The sequence below is a fragment of the Odontesthes bonariensis genome, chromosome 20 (assembly GCF_027942865.1).
Source record: "Odontesthes bonariensis isolate fOdoBon6 chromosome 20, fOdoBon6.hap1, whole genome shotgun sequence".
NCBI classification, from domain to species: domain Eukaryota; kingdom Metazoa; phylum Chordata; class Actinopteri; order Atheriniformes; family Atherinopsidae; genus Odontesthes; species Odontesthes bonariensis.
The window spans coordinates 8,035,429-8,059,216 of NC_134525.1; the positions used below are offsets into that span (position 1 = coordinate 8,035,429).

At 39.1% G+C, this 23,788-nt stretch overlaps 1 protein-coding gene across 3 annotated transcripts; it reads left to right on the plus strand.

The window, feature by feature from the left end:
• Positions 1-3,826: 3,826 nt before the first annotated feature.
• smpx (small muscle protein X-linked) lies at positions 3,827-22,661 on the plus strand. Of its 3 annotated transcripts, XM_075452189.1 has the most exons (6): positions 3,855-3,932; positions 8,568-8,656; positions 9,256-9,315; positions 15,829-15,915; positions 17,742-17,897; positions 21,272-22,661. In XM_075452189.1, the coding sequence occupies exons 3-5, from the start codon at positions 9,280-9,282 to the stop codon at positions 17,892-17,894; spliced, it is 276 nt and encodes a 91-aa protein (XP_075308304.1). In that variant the 5' UTR covers positions 3,855-3,932; positions 8,568-8,656; positions 9,256-9,279; the 3' UTR covers positions 17,895-17,897; positions 21,272-22,661. The 3 variants fall into 3 exon arrangements, with proteins under 3 accessions (XP_075308302.1, XP_075308304.1, XP_075308303.1); XM_075452187.1 differs by lacking the exon at positions 8,568-8,656 and having other exon boundaries at positions 3,827-3,932; XM_075452188.1 differs by lacking the exons at positions 3,855-3,932; positions 8,568-8,656 and adding an exon at positions 4,687-4,869.
• Positions 22,662-23,788: the final 1,127 nt, after the last annotated feature.

The window sequence follows — 23,788 nt, forward strand, 5'->3', positions numbered from 1 at the left end:
GGAACCCCACAGGTTATAGCCATTTGGTCTGAGACACAGTTACCAATTTCAACAAAATATTTCCTGTCCTCCAGATAGGACTTAAACCAGTTTAAAGCACGACCAGAGATTCACACCCAGTCTTCTAACCTCTGTAATAAGATCGCATGGTCAACTGTGTCAAAGGCAGCACTCAGGTCCAGCAGAACTAAGACTGTGACTCTACCTGCATCTGTGTTCAGGCGGATGTCATTTGTCACCTTGATCAGAGCTGTCTCAGTACCGGGTTATTTTAACAAGGTTCTAGCGGCTGGCACTAGCGGAAATTTAATTTCCGGTCCGTTTATGTGTTCACGGAAATTTTCCGTTCCGCCACTTAATCGACTGCGACTGAAATCGAGACTCGTCAGACCAGGCAAATTTCATTTCCGGTCCAAAGTACAAAGTACTGCAGTACTTTTACTTAAGTATTTTTTAACACTAGTACTTTTACTTGTAATTGAGTACAATTTAAGCAATGTAACAGTACTTGTACTTGAGTACAAATTTTCAGTACTCTTTCCTCTTTCTATAAATAACTGGTGTAAGGAGCTTTGAAGACTGAAGAAATGCATCAGTGAGGGAGATCTTCATTTGATCTCAAAGGCCATTTCTTAATTTAATTTATTTAGTCATTTATTCCCTTTTTTTTTGCTATTCATTAAATGAGGCCATGGATTTTTGCAGTGACTGGGAGGGAACATAACGGCTCAATACGTCTGACATGTATTTAGGGACAAGGCATTTATTTTAGGCTTTAATCAATAAGAAAGAAAGAAAGAAAGAAAGCAAGAAAGAAAGAAAGAAAGAAAGAATGAAAGAAAGAAAGAAAGAAAGAAAGAAAGAAAGAACAGGCTGAAGGCACCAATTGTCCAAAAAACTAAAAGCAAACAGAGTGATCAGTTGGTTACCATGGCTGAACTGTTAACTACTTATATTTAAATGTGAGTTTGAATATCAGTTTTCATTAGTCCAAAAGGTCAAGAGAGTAATAGGATAACGATAAACTTAGATTGCATGAGTCAGCTGCAACGAGGAAACCATCTTTCTAGCCTGACTCATTAAACCATAAATGTGACCAATGGAATATAGAAACGCCTTGTGGGTAAAGGCCAACATGTTGCTGCACTTCACATCAGTACACACAGAGCCTTCAGTATAAGCATGGGCCACCTTCACTCTTTATCTTAAAGGGATAGTTTGCCTCTTTTGACATGAAGCTGTATGACATCCCATATTAGCAATATCATTTATGAACATTTTCTTACCCCCTGCTGCGTCCTGTGAGCTGAGTTCCAGCCTCGTTTTGGCGTTGACGAAGGTAGTCCGGCTAGTTGGCTAGGGTCCCGAAAATAAAGCGTCTTGCTTCTCAAAACAATATGCGTTCAAAAGAGTAATACATTTGCATCACAAAATCGTCCCCCCTCCAGACAAAGTCAGACCTCACAATCGCTTGGCGCTATTTTTGCCTCCCTTGATATCAATGCGTACAGCTACCTAGCGATAGCCGCACCTGTTACGGTGTTTACTGCTCGGTCTGCACTTCGGTCTGCACAGTTTACACATCCCGTAGTGATATGAAGGTAGAGCGACATAGCGCCAAGCGATTGTGAGTTCTGACTTTTTCTGGAGGGACGATTTTGTGATGCAAATGTATTACTCTTTTGAACGCATATTGTTTTGAGAAGCAAGACGCTTTATTTTCGGGACCCTAGCCAACTAGCCGGACTACCTTCGTCAACGCCAAAACGAGGCTGGAACTCGGCTAACAGGACGCAGCAGGGGGTAAGAACATGTTCATAAATGATATTGCTTATATGGGATGTCATACAGCTTCATGTCAAAAGAGGCGAACTATCCCTTTAACCCAAGAGTACTGGAGGAACATTGAATTAACCAAAAATTAGAACTTCCGCCCAAGAACACAAAATGATAAAACTGAATATAGTAGCTGTGGTGTTGTATGAATCATAAGAATATACATAAGTACACATTAAGCCAGTATGCAATATTGAAAAAAATATTCTGGTATTGAACTACACACCCAGTGTCTGCAGTCTTGTAGTCAGCCTGCTTGAGTTTACATTCGTTGAGTGTGCTTACATACAAGCAGCTCACACTGGACTCCCATTGGGCTGTGAAAGCATTCCTGGCCAAGTCTTTAGCATCTTTAGGCCACAGTATTTGTAAGCTATCGCTTGGTTTAGGCCATCTCTTAGCATTCCTGGACCAGTCTGTGGTTTTCTTATCATGATAGGTCCTCAAATAGCCTTTATAGACTGGTCCTTGTCCTCTGCAGGTTGGCAACTAACATTTCCAGGCTAACCACTAGCATTCATGGGATCATCCATACCAACTATAGGTTTGCAACTAGCATGCATTGAGCAGTCCTTAGGCTAGTGATTGTCAGTCCTGGCCTTACTCATAGCATATGCAGGCTACGTAGCTTCTCCATTTAACTTGGAAATCTCAATTTCCATGGTCATGGGAAAAAAATTAACTGGAATCACACCAGCCCTGACTTAAAAGTCCAATATGGCTGTCGGGTGTGTAAAATGATTTGACAGAACTGTCCAATCAGTGAAGACATCATTACAGTATTTGTATGAGCAAAATAAGGCATACTTCAAGGGGGAAACTTCCAGAGTATGACACTAGAGTTTCTGCTGCAAGATACAATATGAGATTATGTATTTTGTAAACATTAAAAAATATAAAACTTCTTCTAATAAACTCCAACAATTGAATTATGAACCTATGAATGAAGATGATGTGAGTTCTAGGAATTTTTTCAACACTTTTTGAAATGGACAATCTATATTCATAGTTAATTTAAATAAATTTGGTTTAATTTATAGCCTATAGCGTCCAATCACAACAAATTCATCATGTGTGAACTGGACTAATTTAGAATTTAATGAATTGGATTTTAATTAGCTTGAATTGGACTGTATCTTTGAAGTGCCTCAGGGGATTGGTGTTATAATCATAATCCAGTCAAATCAAATTAGTTAAAATCCCAATAAGTCCAGTTCATACAGAACCAATTCAAATATTCAAATAAAAAGTTGCAGAGCTAAGGACACCAACAGATTGCTTCTAAACTTCTCTTTAATTCAATCTCCTGCCCTAATCATGCACAAGGCGATGGTGGAAAGAAAAAACTTGTTTTTAATAGGGAGAAACCTCTGGCAGAACCAGATTTAGGAAGGGCGGCCATCTGCCTCGACCGGCTGCGGTTGAGAGGACAGGAATGAGGTAACGACAAGTTATAATTTTGATTCTGCCTGAGGTGGATCTTAAATATTTGCAGCCTGACACTCCTTCGGCAATTGTACTTTCTACAGGTCCAATGTGTGTTAATCACTTAATGAACAGAAACAATGACAAGTGTGAAAAAAAGTGCTTTTATGGTCCCAGGCAGTCAGTAATCCTGTCAAAGCTACAGAATGTTTTCTTTAAATACATCAAAGACACTCAGTAGTGAAGGTGTTTATCTGTAATGTGTCCTGACTAGTGTGTGGGATGTATTTGCATAGTCTGGAATATATAACAAGCCCACAGTGTATAGGCTCCTCATTTTACTACCTGGGCACACAGCAGATCAGTCTGACAGGTGAGACTGACAATGATCCCCTATGGTTTGATGTGAATCTGAATGTGAACTTTTGTTGATTTTGGGGAAACCTGAATAGAGAGGTAGGTGGACTCCAACAACTTCAACTATAAAGACGCACACACATTCACAGGGAGGCTGAACGCTCATTTGACTTGCCTGATGCTGGGTCGGGTTCCACTCTGGGAGGAGTTTCCTGTCTGTACGAGCCAATCGAGGCACACGGAAGCAGGTCAGGTAGCTGAAGAGGACCTCAAAGAGAGCGCAAGCAGGGCAGAGCAGCCACGCACACTGGGAGGTAAGAGAACACACACATATTCACTCACACACACACCTTTAAGTCTATGAGATCACCGTTCCCCCTGGGCTTGTGGTCATGTATTAGTGCACGGTATAGAGTAGATACACCGGCACAACCACTTCTGCGTGTGTCCGTTTGTGCGTCAGAGCAGAAATAGGCCATTCCCATTTTAGTCACTGAGATAGGAGCCTTTTCAAGACTCACATTTTGATGAAGATGGAGTCAAAATCATCATACATGTCATCAGAGACTTCAGAGAAGCCACATAAGCAGACATTTGTGTGGATTATGCTCAAATATTTAGGATATTTATATAGACTTTGGTCTTGAATTGCAATTACCTCACTCTTAAACATGTTACTGCAATTATAGTTTGAAACAATAATTGTCAGAATAAACATTAACGAGAATTATAAGTGGGTATATGAGCAGGGAATGTGACGTTTGGGGGATTCACACATAAATGACGTTTGGGACAATATTTTACTAATAATTCACTTTGAAAATTAGCTGAATTAGTGTATCCTACACACTGTATCATAGTAAATATTCATGAATATCATGTAGCCTGGCAAGGTTTTTACCATAAACGCAGTTTAATAAGTACAAATGAGAGCATTTCAAGTACACGGTGCAGCTGTTTAACTATGTTTTGGTCACTGTCTACGTGTGTCCATGTAAGTGTGTGAGTGTGGATGGAAAGCAGGTCCCCTCTGTGTATCTCTCATCTATTTATAGTGAGAACAAATCCCAGATATGAGAAGAATCTTTCTGCTACTTACGAGGCAGCGACAGTGAAAGAGAGAGGGCGGAGAGCAGCAAAGAGAAAGGAAAAGAAAGAGATGGAGAGCAGAGGAAGTGAATGAGAGATACTTACTGGGTTAAGTAGGTAAAAGATCGAGCATCGGGAAACGCAGTGTTGGTTCAACAGCTGGTAAGCTACAGCTGCTTTACGTTTTGCTATGTTCATGCGTTGTGTTTTAACTGGGAGGAAGATTTCGGACAATACTGTCATGTTCACTAAGGAGTTTTTTTTAGATCAAACTGATGTGTTTTTAGGGACAGTCAGAATTTAGCAGTGGAGACTTTATGTTTTAGTTATAACTCGGTTTTGTTTTACTTTAATAATTAAAGTTTTCGTTCTTATTGTGTACAAATCCATCAAAAATTATTCCAAATTTCTGGTGAAATTAAGTTGTTTCAGCATGAATGAGAAAAGTAATGGAACTGTCATTTTTGTGCGCTTTCAATGCATCAAAAGCAAGGATATTTGCAAGGATATCATGGATATTTGCTCAATCTAGCAAACAATAGCAACGAAATAGTCCTTCAGAGATTCAAACTTCTTTATACATTACAGAACCAACAGAGGATAAGATGTCAATGATCTTCAAGCAAAGAGGTGCTGTGTTGTATTACACTGTGTTGTACTACACGTTGTATTACACCGTGTCATTATTTAGTTAACAAAAACTAATCCAAAATGCAAAAGCAGAGAGTGAATCTACCCCAAGGCCAGGTAAACTCCATAATTCAACAGCTTGAAGAACCACCTTTAGTAGCAATAACCTCAAGTGTAATTATTTTCTGTATGACGTCATCAGTCCTTCGCATCATCGTTGTGGCGGAATGTTTTCCTCCACCGAGACACAGCACAGGATTGAGTGGGTACAGAAATTGGATGGATGCTAACTGAGGCCTGTAGAGTCTGAGATGTAACTCTTGGGGTTTTTTGCAGTTTCTTTAAGAATCTGACCATTGTGTGAACTTGCCAGGATGTCCACTCCTGAGTAGACTGGCAACTATCTTGAATGTTATCAGCTTGTGAATAATCTTTCTCTCTGGACAATGATGGACTCCAAATAGTTTGGAAAGGACCTTATAACCCTTCACAGATTGATGGGCAGAAACATTTGCTTCTCTGATATCTCAGAGAAGCAAAGACACAATGCAAAGAAGGTGTCTTTCCTTCTTTGCATTGTGTTAACACACACCTCTGCTTTTATAGAGCTGCTCACGCTGACTGATGATCTACTAACTTGCTATAGAAGCTGTAAGAGTGTACTTAGTCTTCACACACTGCTTTTGCATTATGGCTTAATTTTCGTGTACCTACAAAACACTTTTTAATTTTTGAGCTATATACGGGTGTATATACCGCTTAAACATTATCAAAAAACACTTTAATGCAAAAAATGTCTACAAATACCTACTCCTGGGTCTCCTACTACAGTAATTACACGCATGCACACATGCTTAGTTACACATTCCTACAATGAGACACATCAATGCATCTTTTACTCGTATATCCTGTTACAGAAACTGAAAGTTAAAAAAAAAAGTTATTCCACCTGTTACACATATGCAAAAAAGAAAAAAACTAAACAAAACAAAAGTGTGCACACACGGTGAGATATCATTAGAAAGCAGCTGCCGCTCATGGCCGACATTAATACCATCACGTTGGCTGAGCTTGTGTGTGCTGTGTATTGTGAGAGTGTCCAGGCTTTTTTCTCAAGGACAGCAAAGCTTTTTACTGTATGTTGTTGCACAAACAGCTCCCTGGAAACGGATGGAGACGTGTTCCTCCGGTCCTCGGAGCTACTTGCAGATTAGATCAAACAGGCCATGGAAATGTTTATCATAAGGAAGCACTTGGGCCAGTGTTGATCTGTAAGTAGCAAAGTTGTTTGGGGGAAGGAAAAGTAATAAAAATAGTAATAACATAAAAACGGCTGAGGCGAAATGAGGAACTTTCTGTTATGAATGCATCATGCTTCCAGTTCAAATTCATGCATGTCAGTTTCAAATGTCTTTGATTAAATTACCCAGGTGCGATCGTGGTCTTGTAACTAATGAGGTCTGCTTAAAGCAATACTATGTAACATTTCTACCTTAAAATAAGAGCTTGAAAAAAATTGTGCGGCTAGAATGAGTTTTAATATTACGATTGGCCTGTCTCCTATGCCCTTCGGGGGTCTGAGTTGGAATAACTCCGCTATGTAACTTTGCTGGACCGGCCCGGGAGCTGAGCGGAAGTATTTCTTAAAATCTGATTCTTGTCTATTAACCCATCCTCTTCCAACAGTGTAGTTTGACAGGTTAGGTGTCCAAATCAAGCTCGGTTTTTGGCCTGTTAGGCTTTAGATCCAAAGCATCACTTGTTGGATCCATTAATGGAAAACTAGATAAACATTCATTTTGAATTATAAAGATTAAAGGTATAGTGTTGACCTAATGCAGTGGTCCTCCATTAGCCTCTTTGTTTGGAACACTGGAAAAGGAACTACAGGCAACGCAGGCCTTAATAAACCTTAATAAACCATTCAACAGACTGTAGAGATTTGCTGTGAAGTGCACCATGCACTGTTTACACTGGGTGGTGAAAGAGACTACTGTCGCTCAGGTTAAGCTAAAATACTGACGAGCTCCACTGGGAAAATGTTTCTTTTGCCTTGTTGAAGCAACTTCAACACAGAATAGTGTTTTTCAATTTAAATGTTTTTGATTCAACTAAATTGTCAGTTGCTGTTTGATTAGGTTAAGACATAATTAGGTTAGGTTTATGAACACCAAAAAATACTTTGCTAGGGTTAGGAAAATGTATGCTTGAATCTCGGACCCTTCTCATAAAGATGTTGTCACTGTAGTCTGGGTTGGGACTCGTCACAGTGGCAACCAAGTTCTGATGCAACCCAGTCTAACAATAAATAAGCACAAAACTAAATCCTTTATTCATATACATCGACACAATTTTCATCTGTGGGATTTATGGGAATACCCGTAATCTCAGACTGATGTGCAAAAACCTTCCGCCTTCTGTTTTCATCACTCCAGAATTTGCCTCAAGTACATTAAGATATTTGAACTTTTTCTGTGGATTTCGGAGAGAGACACCCCAGGAAGTTTGATAAAACTACTAGCTTTCTGGTAAAACTGATAAATTCAAGCGAAAACTTCAAGGTTATTTTCAGCCTACTTTGGTTTTGAAGATCAGAAGGTGTTAAACATACAGAGTGCGTGCATAGCTGTCCTTTTGTCTTTTAACAATGAATTTCATAAAAATTACAACCTCCTTTAACTTATTTAACTTACCTCTCCCCTTGGATTATAGATGTCATTCTCTTGTGGTAATTTCATGTGTAGCTATATTTCATAAAACTGGTAATATCAGCCTCTCCGACTGCTCAAGTAAAGTCTAAAACAAAATTGAAAATTGCATTTCCTTTGGGGCAAAGTCCATATATCAGATTAAATTAAACTGGAACACATGTATGAGGAAATGAGGAAATGAGGAAAATAGATTTTTATATATTAATCCACCTTAATCTGGGAGTAAAAGCTGTAGAAGTGAACTTTTTCATGGTTTTAATGGCACCCGTGTATTGGAAGCAGTCAAAGTCACAATTTCTTTTTATCATTTACAATGTAGGTAAATAAAATTGAGGCAAAAACACAGTTCATGTCACTCTCACTGGAGTAAAACAAGAGCACGCTTACTGTAGAGTACACATAGAGTGGATTAAAGTAGGAGCACATTTATGCACTTCTACAAATGAGGTGGACAACTGAAAGGCTTCCTGTGAAGGCGTGACTATTAACTGCAGTAAGGACATTTGCATCTTTCATCAGGAAGCATCATGATGGTTTGAAGGTGACTCTTGGGCCACACCTCCAGTCAGTGGGAGTAGACGATCATGAATAATGCAAATCACTGTTAGGTAAATAAAAACGTTTAAAAAATGTCTTTCAATGCAAAATTTTAACTGCTAAAAGTTTTACAATATTTTTAATGTAAAAGCTTAATCTGACAAATAACCTGGGGAGCAGAGAAGTCGATGTATCCTTTAATAAAATACACTAAAACTGCTAAAAATGACCAAATAACATTACATTTCTAATCACAATAGTTTATTCGTACAAACTACAATAATATTATATTCAAGATCTTGTAAACTTTTCCAACATTAACATTGCTTGTGTAAATATTTTGCGTTTAGCACAGATTTGAATTTATTGATTTATTGATTAAAGTGTCACTGATATTCTACAGGCTGCTTAACCCTCCCTGCAGTGCACCTGCACAGCAATGCAAAGGTGAAACTGAGGCCCTTTTTATTTTGACAGTGTCTCTGTCTCCCTCTCATGAATGATTCAGATGACAGTTCTTCAACCTGCTTGTGTCTGTAAGAGTCGCTAAGCAACTGAAATGTTATCCCGGGCCACGAAAACCACAATCCCAGTGCCCCCCAACATGCACACACTCTCAAATACACACAAGAACACACAGCTAAATGTCTGTGATCTGTGCTCCCTGCAGGTCAGTGGACTCATCAGGAGGATTATGTCCAAACCTTCGACCAACGTTAAGGCCCTGCAGGTAAAAGATTTTCGCCTGTGTGCACAATAACATGGTTGTGAAACGTTAATGTGTGGCCTCCTGCGTGGATTTTCTGCGGTGAAAGAAGAAAACAAGTCAAGGAATGAGGATTTCAGATGGGTGCTTCCACACTGAAGTTTTATTGGTGAAGGCAGATACAGGTTTCAGACTGCATACAGAGCATCAGGCTTTACTAGTGCAGAGTTTAAAGCGAGGCAAACATATGCAGAGCTTTCTGTTGTTGTGATGGCTTCATGTGCACGTCAGAGAGGGTTTCATTTATCATCTCGCTTCTCATTGTGCTCGTTTTAATGTCTAACCATGGGATAGGCATCAGTACAGAGGGCTTTAAAATGTCAGTACAGTACAAACATGAGGTCATAGTTCAGGTCTCCAGCAAATATCAGCAGTACAGCTTCACATTATAAATATTTGAGTCGTAAAAACCTTCTTTTAACTCTTATGTCAGTAGCCCCTTTCACACTGCCGAATAACCCGCGTTTAATTCGCGAATTTAGCGTGTCCGCTGTTGTGTTCACACTGCCGATCCGGGCTGCCGCGTCAACTCGACTCGCCTTTCGACCCGCGTCGGACCCTAGTCTTTTTGCCGAGCCGAGTTTGGTGTGAACGCAATCGACGCGGGTCGGACGTGGGCGTGACGTGAGGAGTTTAAAAGACAGAATGGACAGCTGATTCAGAACAACAGCGACAAGTGAGGACAAGTTTTACTCTGTTTTAGCCTACATCAAGTTGGAGACATTTTTTAATATGGTCAACTGGTGAGACAAGGAGGTCCGCGAGCTCCTCAGCCTCTGAGCAGAGGACGTTATTTTCCGCCACATTTCGGGGACGGTGAAGGATGGACCTCTGCTGGAAGGGCTGGCGAGAAAGATGGGAGAGCGCGGTTTCCCACGCAGCAAGACGCACCGTAAAGTAACATCTCCATGAACTGCATTGCAAAAACGAGTTCTCAAGGTGTCCCGCCATCATTTGTTTGAAAAATTTGATGCAGACAGGCGTATTTCACCCTACCTCCGACGCATGGCTTGTGCCTACGTCATTGTACACGCCCAGCATTTTATGTGTTTCGTGTGACGCTCTGCCACTAGGCAACGCCCCCTGAACTCGGCTTCAGGCGACACGGGTCACCCTGACACGCCAAGTATCGCAAGCCAAAGCTGCCATATCCACACGTCGAGAGCACGCGCTATATATCTTAACGATCGCGTTCTGTTTTCTTATATCACGCGTGGTATAAGGACACCCGTAAAAAGCGCCCCTTTTCTTCCTTACGGGACGCGCTGTATAATGCTTAAGCACGCGTGCCGAAATACACCACGCGTCCTCTAGATGCTGACCTCGTGACTGTAGGGTGTTTTTCTTCCCCAAGTTTTTAGCTTCTTGTCTTAAGCCACTGCTTTTAACATCTTGGTGTGCCTAAATTGCCTTGTATGTGTCTTATTATTTTATGCTACATCATTTTAACATGTGTTGGACATTGCTGTCAGTGTTGCAACTGCACACTGCGCCTATGTCTTTGTATATTATATATAATAAAACATAATAATCAAGGTGGAACATCCCCTGTGTAAAGGTAAGTTCAGTGTGGCACTGGCCATCTAGAGGACGCGTGGTGTCTAGCTTAAGCATTATACAGCGCGTCCCGTAAGGAAGAAAAGGGGCGCTTTTTACGGGTGTCCTTATACCACGCGTGATATAAGAAAACAGAACGCGATCGTTAAGATATATAGCGCGTGCTCTCGACGTGTGGATATGGCAGCTTTGGCTTGCGATAGCCAAGCGTTCACATTGCTCGACGCGGGTAGAAGGTGCAATTTGGACCCGCTAAGGTAGCGGGTCGCAGTGTGAAAAGGGCTAGTGACTTTGCAGTAAGTGGTTTTCTATTATTCACAACAAATAGATTTTCAATCCTATCGTTATACATTTTCAAAAAAGAATACATAACTCACTTCAAACAATCCTTCATTATTGTGTTGAGAAATGCAGTTAGCTGTTAAAAACATCTTATAGCGGGTTTAATTCAGAAATAATATGTATATATAATGACAAAACTTTCCACAACGCCATTCACAGCTTCAGTTTGTGCTGCGTTTGACTTTGATTTTCTGATTAAACACTGTTTTACTGTTCTTTTAGTTTAATCGATTCAGCTTTAATTCCTAAAGTAGAACTCCAAGAATTTTACACATCAAGGTATGTTCTTAGATGTTGTGGAAAATTGTTTCATAAGCTCTTTTGGGGTTTGGATCGTTACATCAAGACTAAGAATGACGCTTCATCTAAGCCGTTGGATTGTGGGTAATGCAGGCATTGGGGTTTAACGAGAGGAACAGGAAGAATGAAAAGGATTTCTCTTGTTCTGCCAGAACCTTCCACCTTCCTGCAATATTATAGGAATGCAACAACAAATAGTATTTTACAAACATAAGCTAAAACAATCAACTGCTTCACAAAGATACAACAGTAGACAGCACTGAAATGAATGTGATCCAGATCGTGGTAGTTATTGAAAATAAGTTGCAATGAAAGATAGAAAACTTGCAACAAACAGAGTAGTTCTTTAATAAACCAGATTTAAAGAATTAGACTCTGTCCTGATTAACAGAAACAACAGCTGCCAGAGTTTGCCAGATTAATCCCACCAGTTTTACTTGTGTTAGTAAAAATCAGCACTTTTTGAATTTTTTTTTAACTTATCTTTTTGGCTTTTTTTGCCCACCTGTAGTCTTAGATACATAAAAAAGTAACCACACTCCTATATTTATCAAACCTTCAAATCCATACAGTGGAAGGTGGAATTGGAATTGAAACTAAATTAAACCAGTCTGAATTGGAAAAGATCAAATAAATAATTAAACTGTAAAAGAGGAGTAAACCTCAAAAGAGAGAATGCAAACTAAAGTATCAAGCAACCCCAACATTTCATCACAGGGATCTGTATAGAAAAAGCCCTAAAAGCACAAAAGAGGAAAACTTTGAAGTAATGAGCTCTGGACAGATTGATAAAAAATTCAAGAGAAGAACCTTCTCTAAACTGTGAAGCAAGGTGGTGGAAGTATTATGGTTCGGCATTTCCAGTCACTGATTCAACTAAGAATTCTTCATCACATCAATGAATGTTTGGTGGTAATTTGAGGCCCCTTGTCCAAATGGGTGGGATAGGTACCTTTCAACAGGATAAAGATCCTCAGTCTAGGCCCCGTTTTAAAAAAGGTTGTTCGAATATATTGAAAAAGTTGATGTTTTTCCATGGGGTGTACTTTCTTTGAAGACCTTCATCCTCCTAAACATGCCTCCATGGATCCTTTGTCCATGCAGGCCAATGCATCCTATAACTAAATTTCAGAAATATGCGCCCTCTAGTGGTTGTGAGAGCAACTGTAGGACAACTGTAAAATGGTGTCCATGACAGTATGTTCACATCGTAAAACGAGTGTGTTCTAGCCCTGTAGATGAAGGTTTTTAACTTTAAAAAAGTCGTTTCGCTTTTAAACCCAACCAAAACTAACCAGGAAATAACACAGTTTTATTGAAACATGCTGTATTTACACGTAACCACTGCAACCAGCAACATTGCATCCATGAGGGTAATTGTGCACGTTACTTGCGCCATCCAACCCTTGGTCCTACCTCCTTGTGAGGATTTTGTGGCTTGGAAACACTTTGAGAGTGGTGTCTGCTGTGATGTGGAAAGCTCACCTGAGTCGTACTGCTGTTTGTAGAGGTGGTGCTTCACAGGACACCGCTATGGGTAGTATTTAAGAGTAAGAATAAATGATTCCCCCCTAAAAGTCTAAGGTCTGCATTCTTATGTTGATTTTCCCTGGTTCCATGTAAACATGACATGTTGAGCAAGTTTACTCATTTTAGTTTGTCTTCATAAACAATCAAAGAATTGCTCAAAAAGCATGTGTGGTAGGATGTGTATTGTACAGACATCTAATGGTTTGCACAGTGAGTTCTCCAATCAAAAGGAACTCAGTGTGAAACATTTGTTTATAACCTTTTGAACAAACTATAGGGGTAGGGAGGAGCAGCATGGAAATACAACTCATGGTGTTTCCACATTAGAGCTAACGTCTTTCTAAAGTTCTTCCTTTAACAAACCACAAAATCGTCTTAAGGATGAAGGAGGTTGGAATGGATAGTAATCCTACGCAGCACTGTGAGTTCAAAACGTCAATTCGACTACAGTTTTTTTACTTCTGAGCTATGTTCAGTCGATAACGCAAAAATGCAAAGAAAAAAGAAAAAAACAACTTGTTAAAGGTTAGAAAGTGATCGTGGTTCGGGCTAAAATACATTCTTTTTACAATGCCACTGTCACCTCAATGGACGCCATTTTGCTGCTTGCCTTGGTGGCACATCATCGTAATATTTTCTCTAGACTTGTTGGGTTTTGGCAGACATCAAAACTTGGGTGTAGATTTTGTGGCTACTTGGATAAGATAATAAAAACACCTTGGTTAGGCTTAGTGGACAGTCATGACTAGGATTAAAACACATTCTTTGTACCTCACCACCATCACTTGAAAGGAAACTTAATTATGAAACTGATCATGCAGTTGCTTTCACAGCCATCGAGGCCCACGGCCCATGGGGTTGTTTCTGGGAGGTGCACAGTTGTGGGTTTTGTCATGGTTTATGTCAGAGTAAGCATCGAGTTTACATACATTTTTATCTGAGTATGTTCATTACTATCTCCATTTCTTATTTCAAAATCTCACAAATAAACTTTATAAACAAGTAAGAATGGCTTTATAGATAGCAGCAGCTCTTTTGAGGTCAGATTTTCATGTCTTGAGGACACAAATAGAGATCAATAGCAGCAAAAGTTAACTTTGAATTAAGTAGTGATGTAATGGTGTCTCAGTTCAGCACATTTAGTTTGGTTTGGGAAAGATGAATATTAGAATATCCTGCGATCAAGCTACTCTTAGAATTTGAAATGTTGAACAAAGGCAGCTTTACCATGGATGTATATTAGTGTATTTGTAATAACTTAGGCAAATGTGGCACTACTAGCAGCCAGGTTTTGCACTGTAACTTAAAAATGTCTCCATTATGAAAGAGGCATTTCAACTGCACACAAAAATGCAAAGTCTGTAGGTGGAGAGGGAACATTTGGGTGGGGCTAGTGTTAAGCCTGGTAGGAAGGACACTGGGATGTAAGTACTTTGGAGACTACTTCAGCTCAAACCCATGTAAGCTTAACTTACGTTTTTGGTGATAAATATGATCAATAAGTTACTGTTATTACTTCAAAATGTCCAGAATAAATTACTAAAATATGACTTCAAAATATGGGCCCATTACTGAACACAAGTTTCATGCATAGTTATGATGCTGCTGCAAACTCACAAGACCAATAAAAAATCTTGGGAAATATAGATCATATTACGACTTAAGTATTACTTCTAAAACACAGGATAAATGTTCCTTTTTTTTATTTTACGTGAATCTTTTCTGTCACCAAAGGTGACCGGTGAAATCATCTAAACTCTGTCTATGTTGGGATTGAGTGTGCTAAAATGTTGCTAATGATGACTTAGAAATGACTTAATGGATAACGCTGTCTATAGACCAAAAAGCCAGATCTACTCTTTAATATTTGGGTCTATATCATTTCATTACTCATGACTTATAAAAATCCCCAGTCCTGTAAAGGGGACTTTTTGCCAAAGTCCTTTTATGATAAAATTGCTGTTGTTATATATATATATGGTCATATATGGTCATATGGTAATTTCACTTGTATATAATGCAAATCAACTATTTAGGGCAACAACTGGCAAGTCCTGAGCTCTAATGAATTTTAAACATTGTGGAGGGAGCAGAGACTTTTAAGCATAGTGAATACATTTTTGTCTGCTGCGAAATACACCATTAGTCTTTGGTAGTGTTGGTGAAACATCAGGAGATGGCGGCTGACAGCACTTTAAGCATAAAGACAGCAAACGACTCCAGCCTAAGCAACATTACAGGAATATAAACCTCAGAAAACATGCTGCACACATGAGGTGATTTTTCTCCCAGAGACGCCTTCCAATCCTAAAACCTTAAAGTCTGTAAAATATAGAACTCTTTCATAGAACAATATCCACTGACATTAGTTACAAACACCACACTCCCGCTCTGTACAGCTGTACAATAAGAGCTTATATACAATACAGTGCTAACAAAACACATAAAATCCAACTGACGGGACATCAGAGCAGGCAGCAAAACATCAAGTTAACAGGCAAATTGCTTAGCTTTTTTTGTGTGCGTGTGCGTGTGTGTGTCTGAGTCTTTCCCAATTTTCATGAACACACAAGGTCCTTTTAGGGACTGATGATTACCAGGAAGTAGCGGTCATAGTCAAAACAAGGGTTTTTGAGGAAAGAGTAGGAGTGCGCACACACACACACACATACATACATATGACAGTGACAGTGAACTGTTCATTTTCGTGTTGAAAGGCTCTCATTGGCTCTTCCTGCTGTCTATCAGGCTAATTTGAACATCCCGATGGGAGCTCTGCGTCCAGGGGCGGGGCTTCCTGTCAAGAGGAGAGAGGAGACAGCCGACACAGAAGAGGTGAGACAACCCTTTTACAACTATTACCAAGTGATCGGTATCTGGATAATCATATCCAGTGTACAGGCCTTTGCATTTACACACGGTGCTAACATGCACTCTTCTTATCTCCATCGCACCTTTAATATGATCCTATCTCATGCAAAGTGAGACGTGTAAAAATCAGAGTAAGATAACCTTTTGACTTGTGGCACCGGTGTTTTTTCTTCACTTTGATCAGATTGTTCAGCGTAAAACAAGACTGTACACCTGCAAATGGGGTCTTACTGATCTGATCATGATCTGCCCTGCATATATTAACAACTTGAATTTAAATGTATCTGAATTTAAAGTGATATCATGTGTAAATGCTTTTCGGTATGTACAAACTAAAGTGTGGATCAAAGTGAAGTCAGCTGTAGTCGCTCGGTAGATATTTGAGAGGCACATTTCCTTTCTGAGTGTGATATATTGTGCCAGTACTGACCCACAAAACATAGTTTAGACACATATAATTCTATACTTCTGCTAAACAAGCTAAGAATCAATTCATTTTACAGTGTAATACATGTAAAAACAGTTGAAGTTAGTTAATATAAAGTTTATCATGAAATACTTGCTTTTCAGCTACATATTTTTATTCTAGGAATATTAGCTTTGCATGGGTCCCTCAGACTGGTACACTGGTAGCTCTGTCTCTTTAATACGTCCCCCTCAGGAATAGCACATAACTGTCTGTGGTGAGCCTGTAGTCGCATAATGCTGCCAAAAAACAATTTTATAATCACCTAATTTTGAAGAATGGACTGTGAAACTATGACATATTAGACATGTGGACAAACGTTCATATTTTATCATTTCTGGTGAGACCAGGCCGAGCTTTGGTAATGCTTTACATGGATATCCTAAAATTTAATATGACATATAGGAAAATAAAGAAAAAGCATATTAAGAGCTGGATGTACGAAGGAAAACTGCAATATTTCTGCAGAATGTGATGATAAAAAAGAAACAATTCTTCTTTGCCGTGTCTTTTATTCAAAAGAAGTATAATGTTATGAGAAACTACAATGAAAGTAACTTGGCGTTACGTGATATTAGCTTGCTGGAGAAGCTAATTTGTAACAACCCTCTAAAACACAAGAAATATTTTCTGGGGTTTCAATTACCTACTCGTCGTTGTAAAGTTATCAGTAGGCTACACTTACTTTAATGACGAAGCCAAATTCTAAAAAAAAGTATATTTTATTATTTTCTCTTTTAAAAACAGCTTGTGGAAAGCTGTGGAAACTAACCCACTCCAGGCCAGTTTAGCTGGTGTTACTATTTTTTTTTTATCATGATTGGATTTAGCTACTCTAAGTGAACTAATAATCAGATAATCTTTTATTGAAAAAATATACTTATACCAATAATCGCTACCAAGATGTTGGATGATCAATATTAATTCTCTAATAACAAGAAATAGGGAACAAATTTAGCTTGATCTGCAGCCAGTTGTGTCACTAGCAAACTTAGAAGCATAGCAATATCAGCAGTTCCTCAAAATTTAAAGTCATTTACTCTAAAATTCAACATATTTAAGGCATGAAATTGTCTTTAATTACATTTAAATGTATAATAGTTAGTAAATTTCAAATTTCTAGAAAAGAAGTGCAACACTAGTGCTAACAGTTAGCAATACTTGGAAAAATACAATTATTCTTAAGGAGGTAACAGCATATTCCTATTTTCATGAGATAAAAAAAGAAACATTTCAATAAAATTTGGTACATTGTTCTCACTGTCACTTAAATCTAAGGGTAATTTAAATAGTCTTCTACTGTTGGTATATTTTTATTCCTCAGGCTCATTCGCCAGACCCGCCATCCCGCCCTGAAGCTCAGACGCCGGAGGAGAAGAAAGCTTTGCCGGGTGCAGTGAAGTTACCCGGGCCTGCAGTCAATCTGTCAGAGCTGCAAAACGTCAAGAATGAATTACGATGGGTCACCAAGGAGTAACATGTAGGTTTCCCAGTTGTTGTCCACTAATAGACATGTGTTGAACTCGTAACCAATGTCGAAGCAACAGGAATACCACAATAAATAACTGTTGTTATGATAAATTAAGATATATTGCCCCTATCTATGAATAGCAATACTTTTTACATGAAGTCAATGTTAGCATAGGCTAATGTACTGACTTTGCATGGAAGACATTTTGATTCACTAACACACGATAAATTTGGTATGGTATGTTATAAACATGTAGTTTTCCTTGTAACTGTGCTTGATTTTTAAAAGAAATATGATAAAAGTACCTAAAAAAACCACAATATCCTAATAGATTTTCATATAATTTTTAATATTATACAGAAACAAGCTATTCAATACTAAAAATCATGGTCATTTACAAAAAAGTGCACATTTGGGCTGAGATTTTAGGAATCTAAACTGAATCAGTCATTTTCTTCTCATGCCTTCTGAGACCTGCTTATTTGGGATAGATGCAGCTTGTTTTAATGTTGGACAGTACAGAGACAGGCTGGGTTTAAAGAGTGCAAAGAAAAAGATGCAAATAAGAACCAGACTACAGAAAGGAAACACAAAGGTGAATTTATAAACTACGTCAATAGCTCCTTGTGAAACATGCAAATGCAGTCGGTGTGAAAGAAAAGAGTAAATAATTTTCCAACTGGACACATGTCAGGAGAAAACAGCTCTTTGAAATCCATGATAACAACAAAGAACAGCAAGGTAAAGGTCCTAAAAAGATGTGTACCATACCCATGTTTGGTATCTTTATTTTCAGCACAACTTTACCTAAATGATCTACTTTTAACCTACTTTATTAACATATTGGGCCCGAAAATATATCAAAATCATCAAATCTGAATTAAATATATCCTATTTTTTTACAATAAAAACCACAAACATGCTAAACGAACTGTTTCATAACTTGAAAAAGTAAACATAGGTTGCAAATATGAACATATAAAGGTAAAATTTAAATATGGTAAAACTATATGCAAATATTTACTGCACTGTCAGCTGCCGAATTGTAGAGAGCTACAACAGAGTTCCAATAGTGAAAACATAACATAAGAGGTCAAATTGAGATGTAATCAAACTATATACAAACATTTCAAACTATACACAATGGGGCACAGTTGGACCTGGACCAACTCCCGCGGACTTCCAGTGTGGCGATTTTAGTCCTAAACCTGATCCACGTTGCACATTTGTACTAAACTAAACTAAATTCAAACTATTATATCTCCGGTTTTACATGGCCTGTCATTGTCAAACAAAAACTGGGAGAGAGGTTCAACTCAGCACTTTCAAGTGAAGCTGACAGCAGCGCTTCGGATGACCTTGTTTTTATGTTACGACGCTTTGAAAACGTCACGTGATCTGATCATGATGGCGCCATCATAGACCTCCTGACCCTGAACTCGAGAGATATTAGCAGAAGATATTTTATGGTATTTAGCATCTTTAGCATGAAGCCTGATCGATAACACAATGTAGCTGTTAGCAGATATTGCTCTGTGTTGGTTTTGTTGGTGAGATGAAAGTGAGGCTTTTTCCAGTAAATTGTACCTGACAGTGTTATCATGTTTAAACAGAAGGTAAAACACAGATTCTGTTTTTTGATGTCAGAGGGACTCGTCTCCACATTTAGTACTTGCCGTGGTTGCAGCTCGCCACAGAGAGTCACCGTTGGCTGCTCGGACTTTGTTTTTGAGTGTGTGTTGATGTCTCTGTGTGTGGGGGCTGGATGGGTTGAGTCAGGTGCTATATTTATTCTTCGGAGCATGTGCATTTGAGAAGTGTGAGCATTGAGGGGCAGTCTGTGCTGTGACTGTCAGCGGGACACAGATATCACAATATCCAAACACTGCGGCCGCTCCACCCTGCATTTATCATGTGGGTGTGTTGTGCTGGAGAAAATGAGACAGAAAAGAGAAAAGCAGGATCTGGTTGAAGTTTAAACTTCAGACTGTGAACATTCGTCCAAATAGCAGCGGTAGCATCAAGAATTAACGTTAAAAAACGTTTTGGTTTCACTTGACAGACATGGATAAAGGACACGGACACCACAAAATTAAGAGGTACGGCCATATAAAATAAGAACAAAGGCCATCGTTTTGCTTTTTCCAGTTTTCTGTTGATAATGACACTCATCTTTGAATGATAGGCGTCTCCAGCCATTAAGACCAGTTCATGGTTTCCTTGAAAATCTGTTCGAACCTCAGCATGAAAAAACGTCTGTCCATAAGTGCTTCAGTTCGTAGGCAACCACAAGTATCAAACTTTTAGAAGAAGTGTCCTTTGTTATCCAGCAGAGGGAGGTCTAGTATCAACTTGGCCGAATGCATGCCCTGAAAGCCTGTAATGTAACGTTTGCTACAAAATAGAGAGAAATGGCAAACAAAGCCGTTGTCTGAGAAGCCGTCTTGGAGGGATTTTACCAAATTAAGCAGCCGTCTTACTCCTCAGACTCACCTGCTGGCTCGATGACAACCCAACTGAGGCAGCAGTCTTTAACTGTACACCACAGACATTTATACCATGCCATTGGCACACTTTATGTCTGAGGACTTTTGCAGACACTAAGATGTGTCTCAGCTTTTCAGTGAAAGGGTTTCCATTCGACCTTGGAGGCAATTTGCGCTCTGCTGCCTGATTCAGGAGATCAACTGCAGATGTTCGCAGTTAAGGTCCAGCTGGCTGTTCACATCCATCTCTAAAGATATTGAAAGAGCAGGAAATTGGAGAACAATTTCTTCATGGATCAGGGTTTGTGCCCAGCAGAAGTGTCATGTTGAAATGGGCTGGGACCAAACTGTTCCCAGACAGCTGGATCACGTTAATGTCACTAAATACAGCAGCATTAGAGTTTTAAGCAGTTTTCAGCCTTGCTATTCATACACTGTTGACCTCATTGTAAAAAGCATTTCTATATCTGTGTTTTGTAAATCAACAGTATGACAACATCCACACACGGGTATATACATTTCACCTGTTTTACAAAATTTACAAAAATTAGAATTTGTTTATTCATTTAAGAGCAATGTTTCTTTTAAGTAAGCTACACTACATAGCACATTATTTTGCAACTAACACCAGACTTTTGCCCTAAATCATCAGGCTCTTTTTGAGTCATTCATCTGCTGGTGTTTTACTTGAATCTTGTGACATGTTGTCATGGCCCAAACTGGACTTTATGTGTGAGTCACAGCGAGTCGTGCAGACAGAAGCAAATGTAGACGCATTAATAACAGAGAAAACTGGCCTTCTCTATTTTTCATAGCCATGTTGCCTCTCAGACATTAGCCGATAGCTGCACAGAAAATGCCTCACAGTGTTGTTGTTTTTTGTCTTTTGTCCTTCAGGATGCCCCTGCCCCGCAGAGAGGAATGGACGATAATCTTCATAGACACAGACTTTCCCACTGCCGCTGAAGATTAGCAAAAACTGCAACCTCACCAAGTTTCTAAACATGAACAGTCTCGCTGAAGCTCCAACTTCATAGACTCTCCTACAATCCATAACCCAGCATTAAAATTTGTTTATCTTAAAATGGGAAACGATGCTGTTTTGTCACTAAATCTGAAATGAATCTATATTTTGTACAAAAAGGTTAAGCTAGTCTGACCTGCTCATGCTGTAGATAGCACCTAGATAGATTCTTTACTTGGACTTGAGTGGGTTGTGTTGCATTTCTTTACTCAAAGTTTTTTAAGGTATTTCTGGTGGGATGGTTTTGAAGGATATAAATAAATTAAAAAAAGCCTTCCAAAAACAAAACTCTCTCCTTCTGATGATCTGAACTTGAAGATACATCAACTGTTCAGCCCAAATTTCCACTGATGTTCCTTCATAAGTGGCTTTCTGCCTAAATGTTCAGACTGTTACAACTGTTGGGTCATGGTCATTCTTTTGGGAGGGAAATTATATTGTTTGTTGTTTATTGTTATGATTCCCTGATAATTGTAACACTGCAATAAATCTAATCTCAGTACAAACTCATTTGGTCAGTTCCTGCTACAGTAAAAGAGAATAATAGTTTGTTATCATAATTAAAGATCAACTTCTTGCTACTTTAGTATAGCCAATGTTGGTTGGTTGACCAGTCCATCGCCTTGGTTTAGTTTTTAGATAATGTACTATAGAAGTGCTTGCCATTAAGTTTCGCTATATTTGACAATTACGGTTCAGTAAAGAATGAACTGTTGCTAAACTTTCATGAATATAAGGATGAAATTTCTTGGATATCTGGAGCTGACTGTCATAAAATGAGCTGCTGATATTTATGGTTCAAAGAGGATAAATCCTAACAATTTGTAACATGTATGACAGGCTGCAAACAGATGATGTTGTAATTGGCAAATATAATTCAAAAATGATATTGACGTGTTTTTGTCGTGTGATGAACAGTGTGGAAATTTCTATTTGTACTGCCAGGAAGTCCGATCATTTCAGCCTGTACCCCTTTAACCCAGAAAGGATGACAGACCGGCCATAAAGTAAAGTAAAGGGATTGGGTCTTAAAATCCTAGTGAAATCTACAGACTGTTATCAATTTAATCCTCTGCCAGCAGGCAGAGGTTTTTACTGATCCAGTTAAATATCCAAACAGAACATTTGTCAAGGTCTCAAGGTTTCCAGAGGATTAATTCTGATGACTTTCTGTCTGGCATATTAACCTGAAACTGAGTTGTTGTTTTTTTCCTTTTGCGAAATCTTTCACCAAATTTAATAAAGACACTAATTTTCACCTCAGGGGACAATCATGCTGCCAATCTTTATTTGTGCATCCTGGAAAATGCCACAATGCTAAAAACCTCTTGTCTTTAAGAATATATCATGTTGCTGGTGGAGCCAACAGCTTTATCATTTAAGAAAAACTCCCTTAAATTAGACAATAAATAGCAGTAGTAAGAAATATGTCCTTGTTGAGACATTATTGTGTAGGTGTAGGTGAAAAAAAGGAAAAAGGAGGGGAAAAAATAACTTAATTGATTATTGAAGAGGCCCTGGGGAAGACCCAGGACACGTTGGAGAGACTATGTTTCTCGGCTGGCCTGGGAACGCCTCGGGGTCCCCCCAGAAGAGCTGGAGGAAGTGGCTGGGGACAGGGATGTCTGGGTCTCTTTGCTCAAGCTGCTGCCCCCGCGACCCGATCCCCGGAGCAGCGGAAGATAATGGATGGATGGATGGATTATTGATTAATTTTCCAGAGCACCTGTTGAGCAAAAATATTTTACCTTTATGTCTCCGGCAACAATTACTCTTGTATTTTGGGCATATTTAATGGGTATGTTTTGTTCTTTCAGACATAAAGAAAAACCTATGTGCAGGGATTCACGTCGATCACAACCTTAATACTCAACATTTGTCTGCTTCACAAAAGGAATGCCGCAGTAAGAGACACACATTCCCCCAATTACAACACAAATTCATCATCACATGTCCTCTTGGTCTTACATAAACACACACACACACAGAGCAGCTGTAGCTAAGTTTAGCCTCCATCAGGTCACAGTGTAATATCCAGCTAAGAGAGAAACACTGTTGCTGTTGGATCAGGAGGATCCGACATAGAGTGGGAAATATTAAAAACATTTTGCAGCTTCAAAAAGTGTGAGTCTGTTTTGCCCTTTGCTAGTACCCTCAGTGCTGAATTTTGAACCAGTGTAACTCCACCGTACAACAAACACGCCCGCACAAACACACCGATATGAGTTTGAGCCGGTATCTGTTTAGAGACGGGGATCATAATTCAGAGCGAAATATTTCCTGCAAGAACTAATGCAAGTCTGCATTCTGATGTAGCTCAACATTAATTAGACACAACCATAAACACTCTGGACTACGTGTAGCCCAATCCTTTATTGTATATCCTCCCA

Bases quoted from the DNA above. Each gene is read 5' to 3' on its own strand.
- smpx (XM_075452187.1), top strand. From the start codon at position 9,280: ATGTCCAAACCTTCGACCAACGTTAAGGCCCTGCAG. The intron at 9,316-15,828 runs GTAAAAGATTTT...GCTGTCTATCAG, and splicing joins CCAACGTTAAGGCCCTGCAG to GCTAATTTGAACATCCCGAT. The intron at 15,916-17,741 runs GTGAGACAACCC...TTTATTCCTCAG, and splicing joins AGACAGCCGACACAGAAGAG to GCTCATTCGCCAGACCCGCC.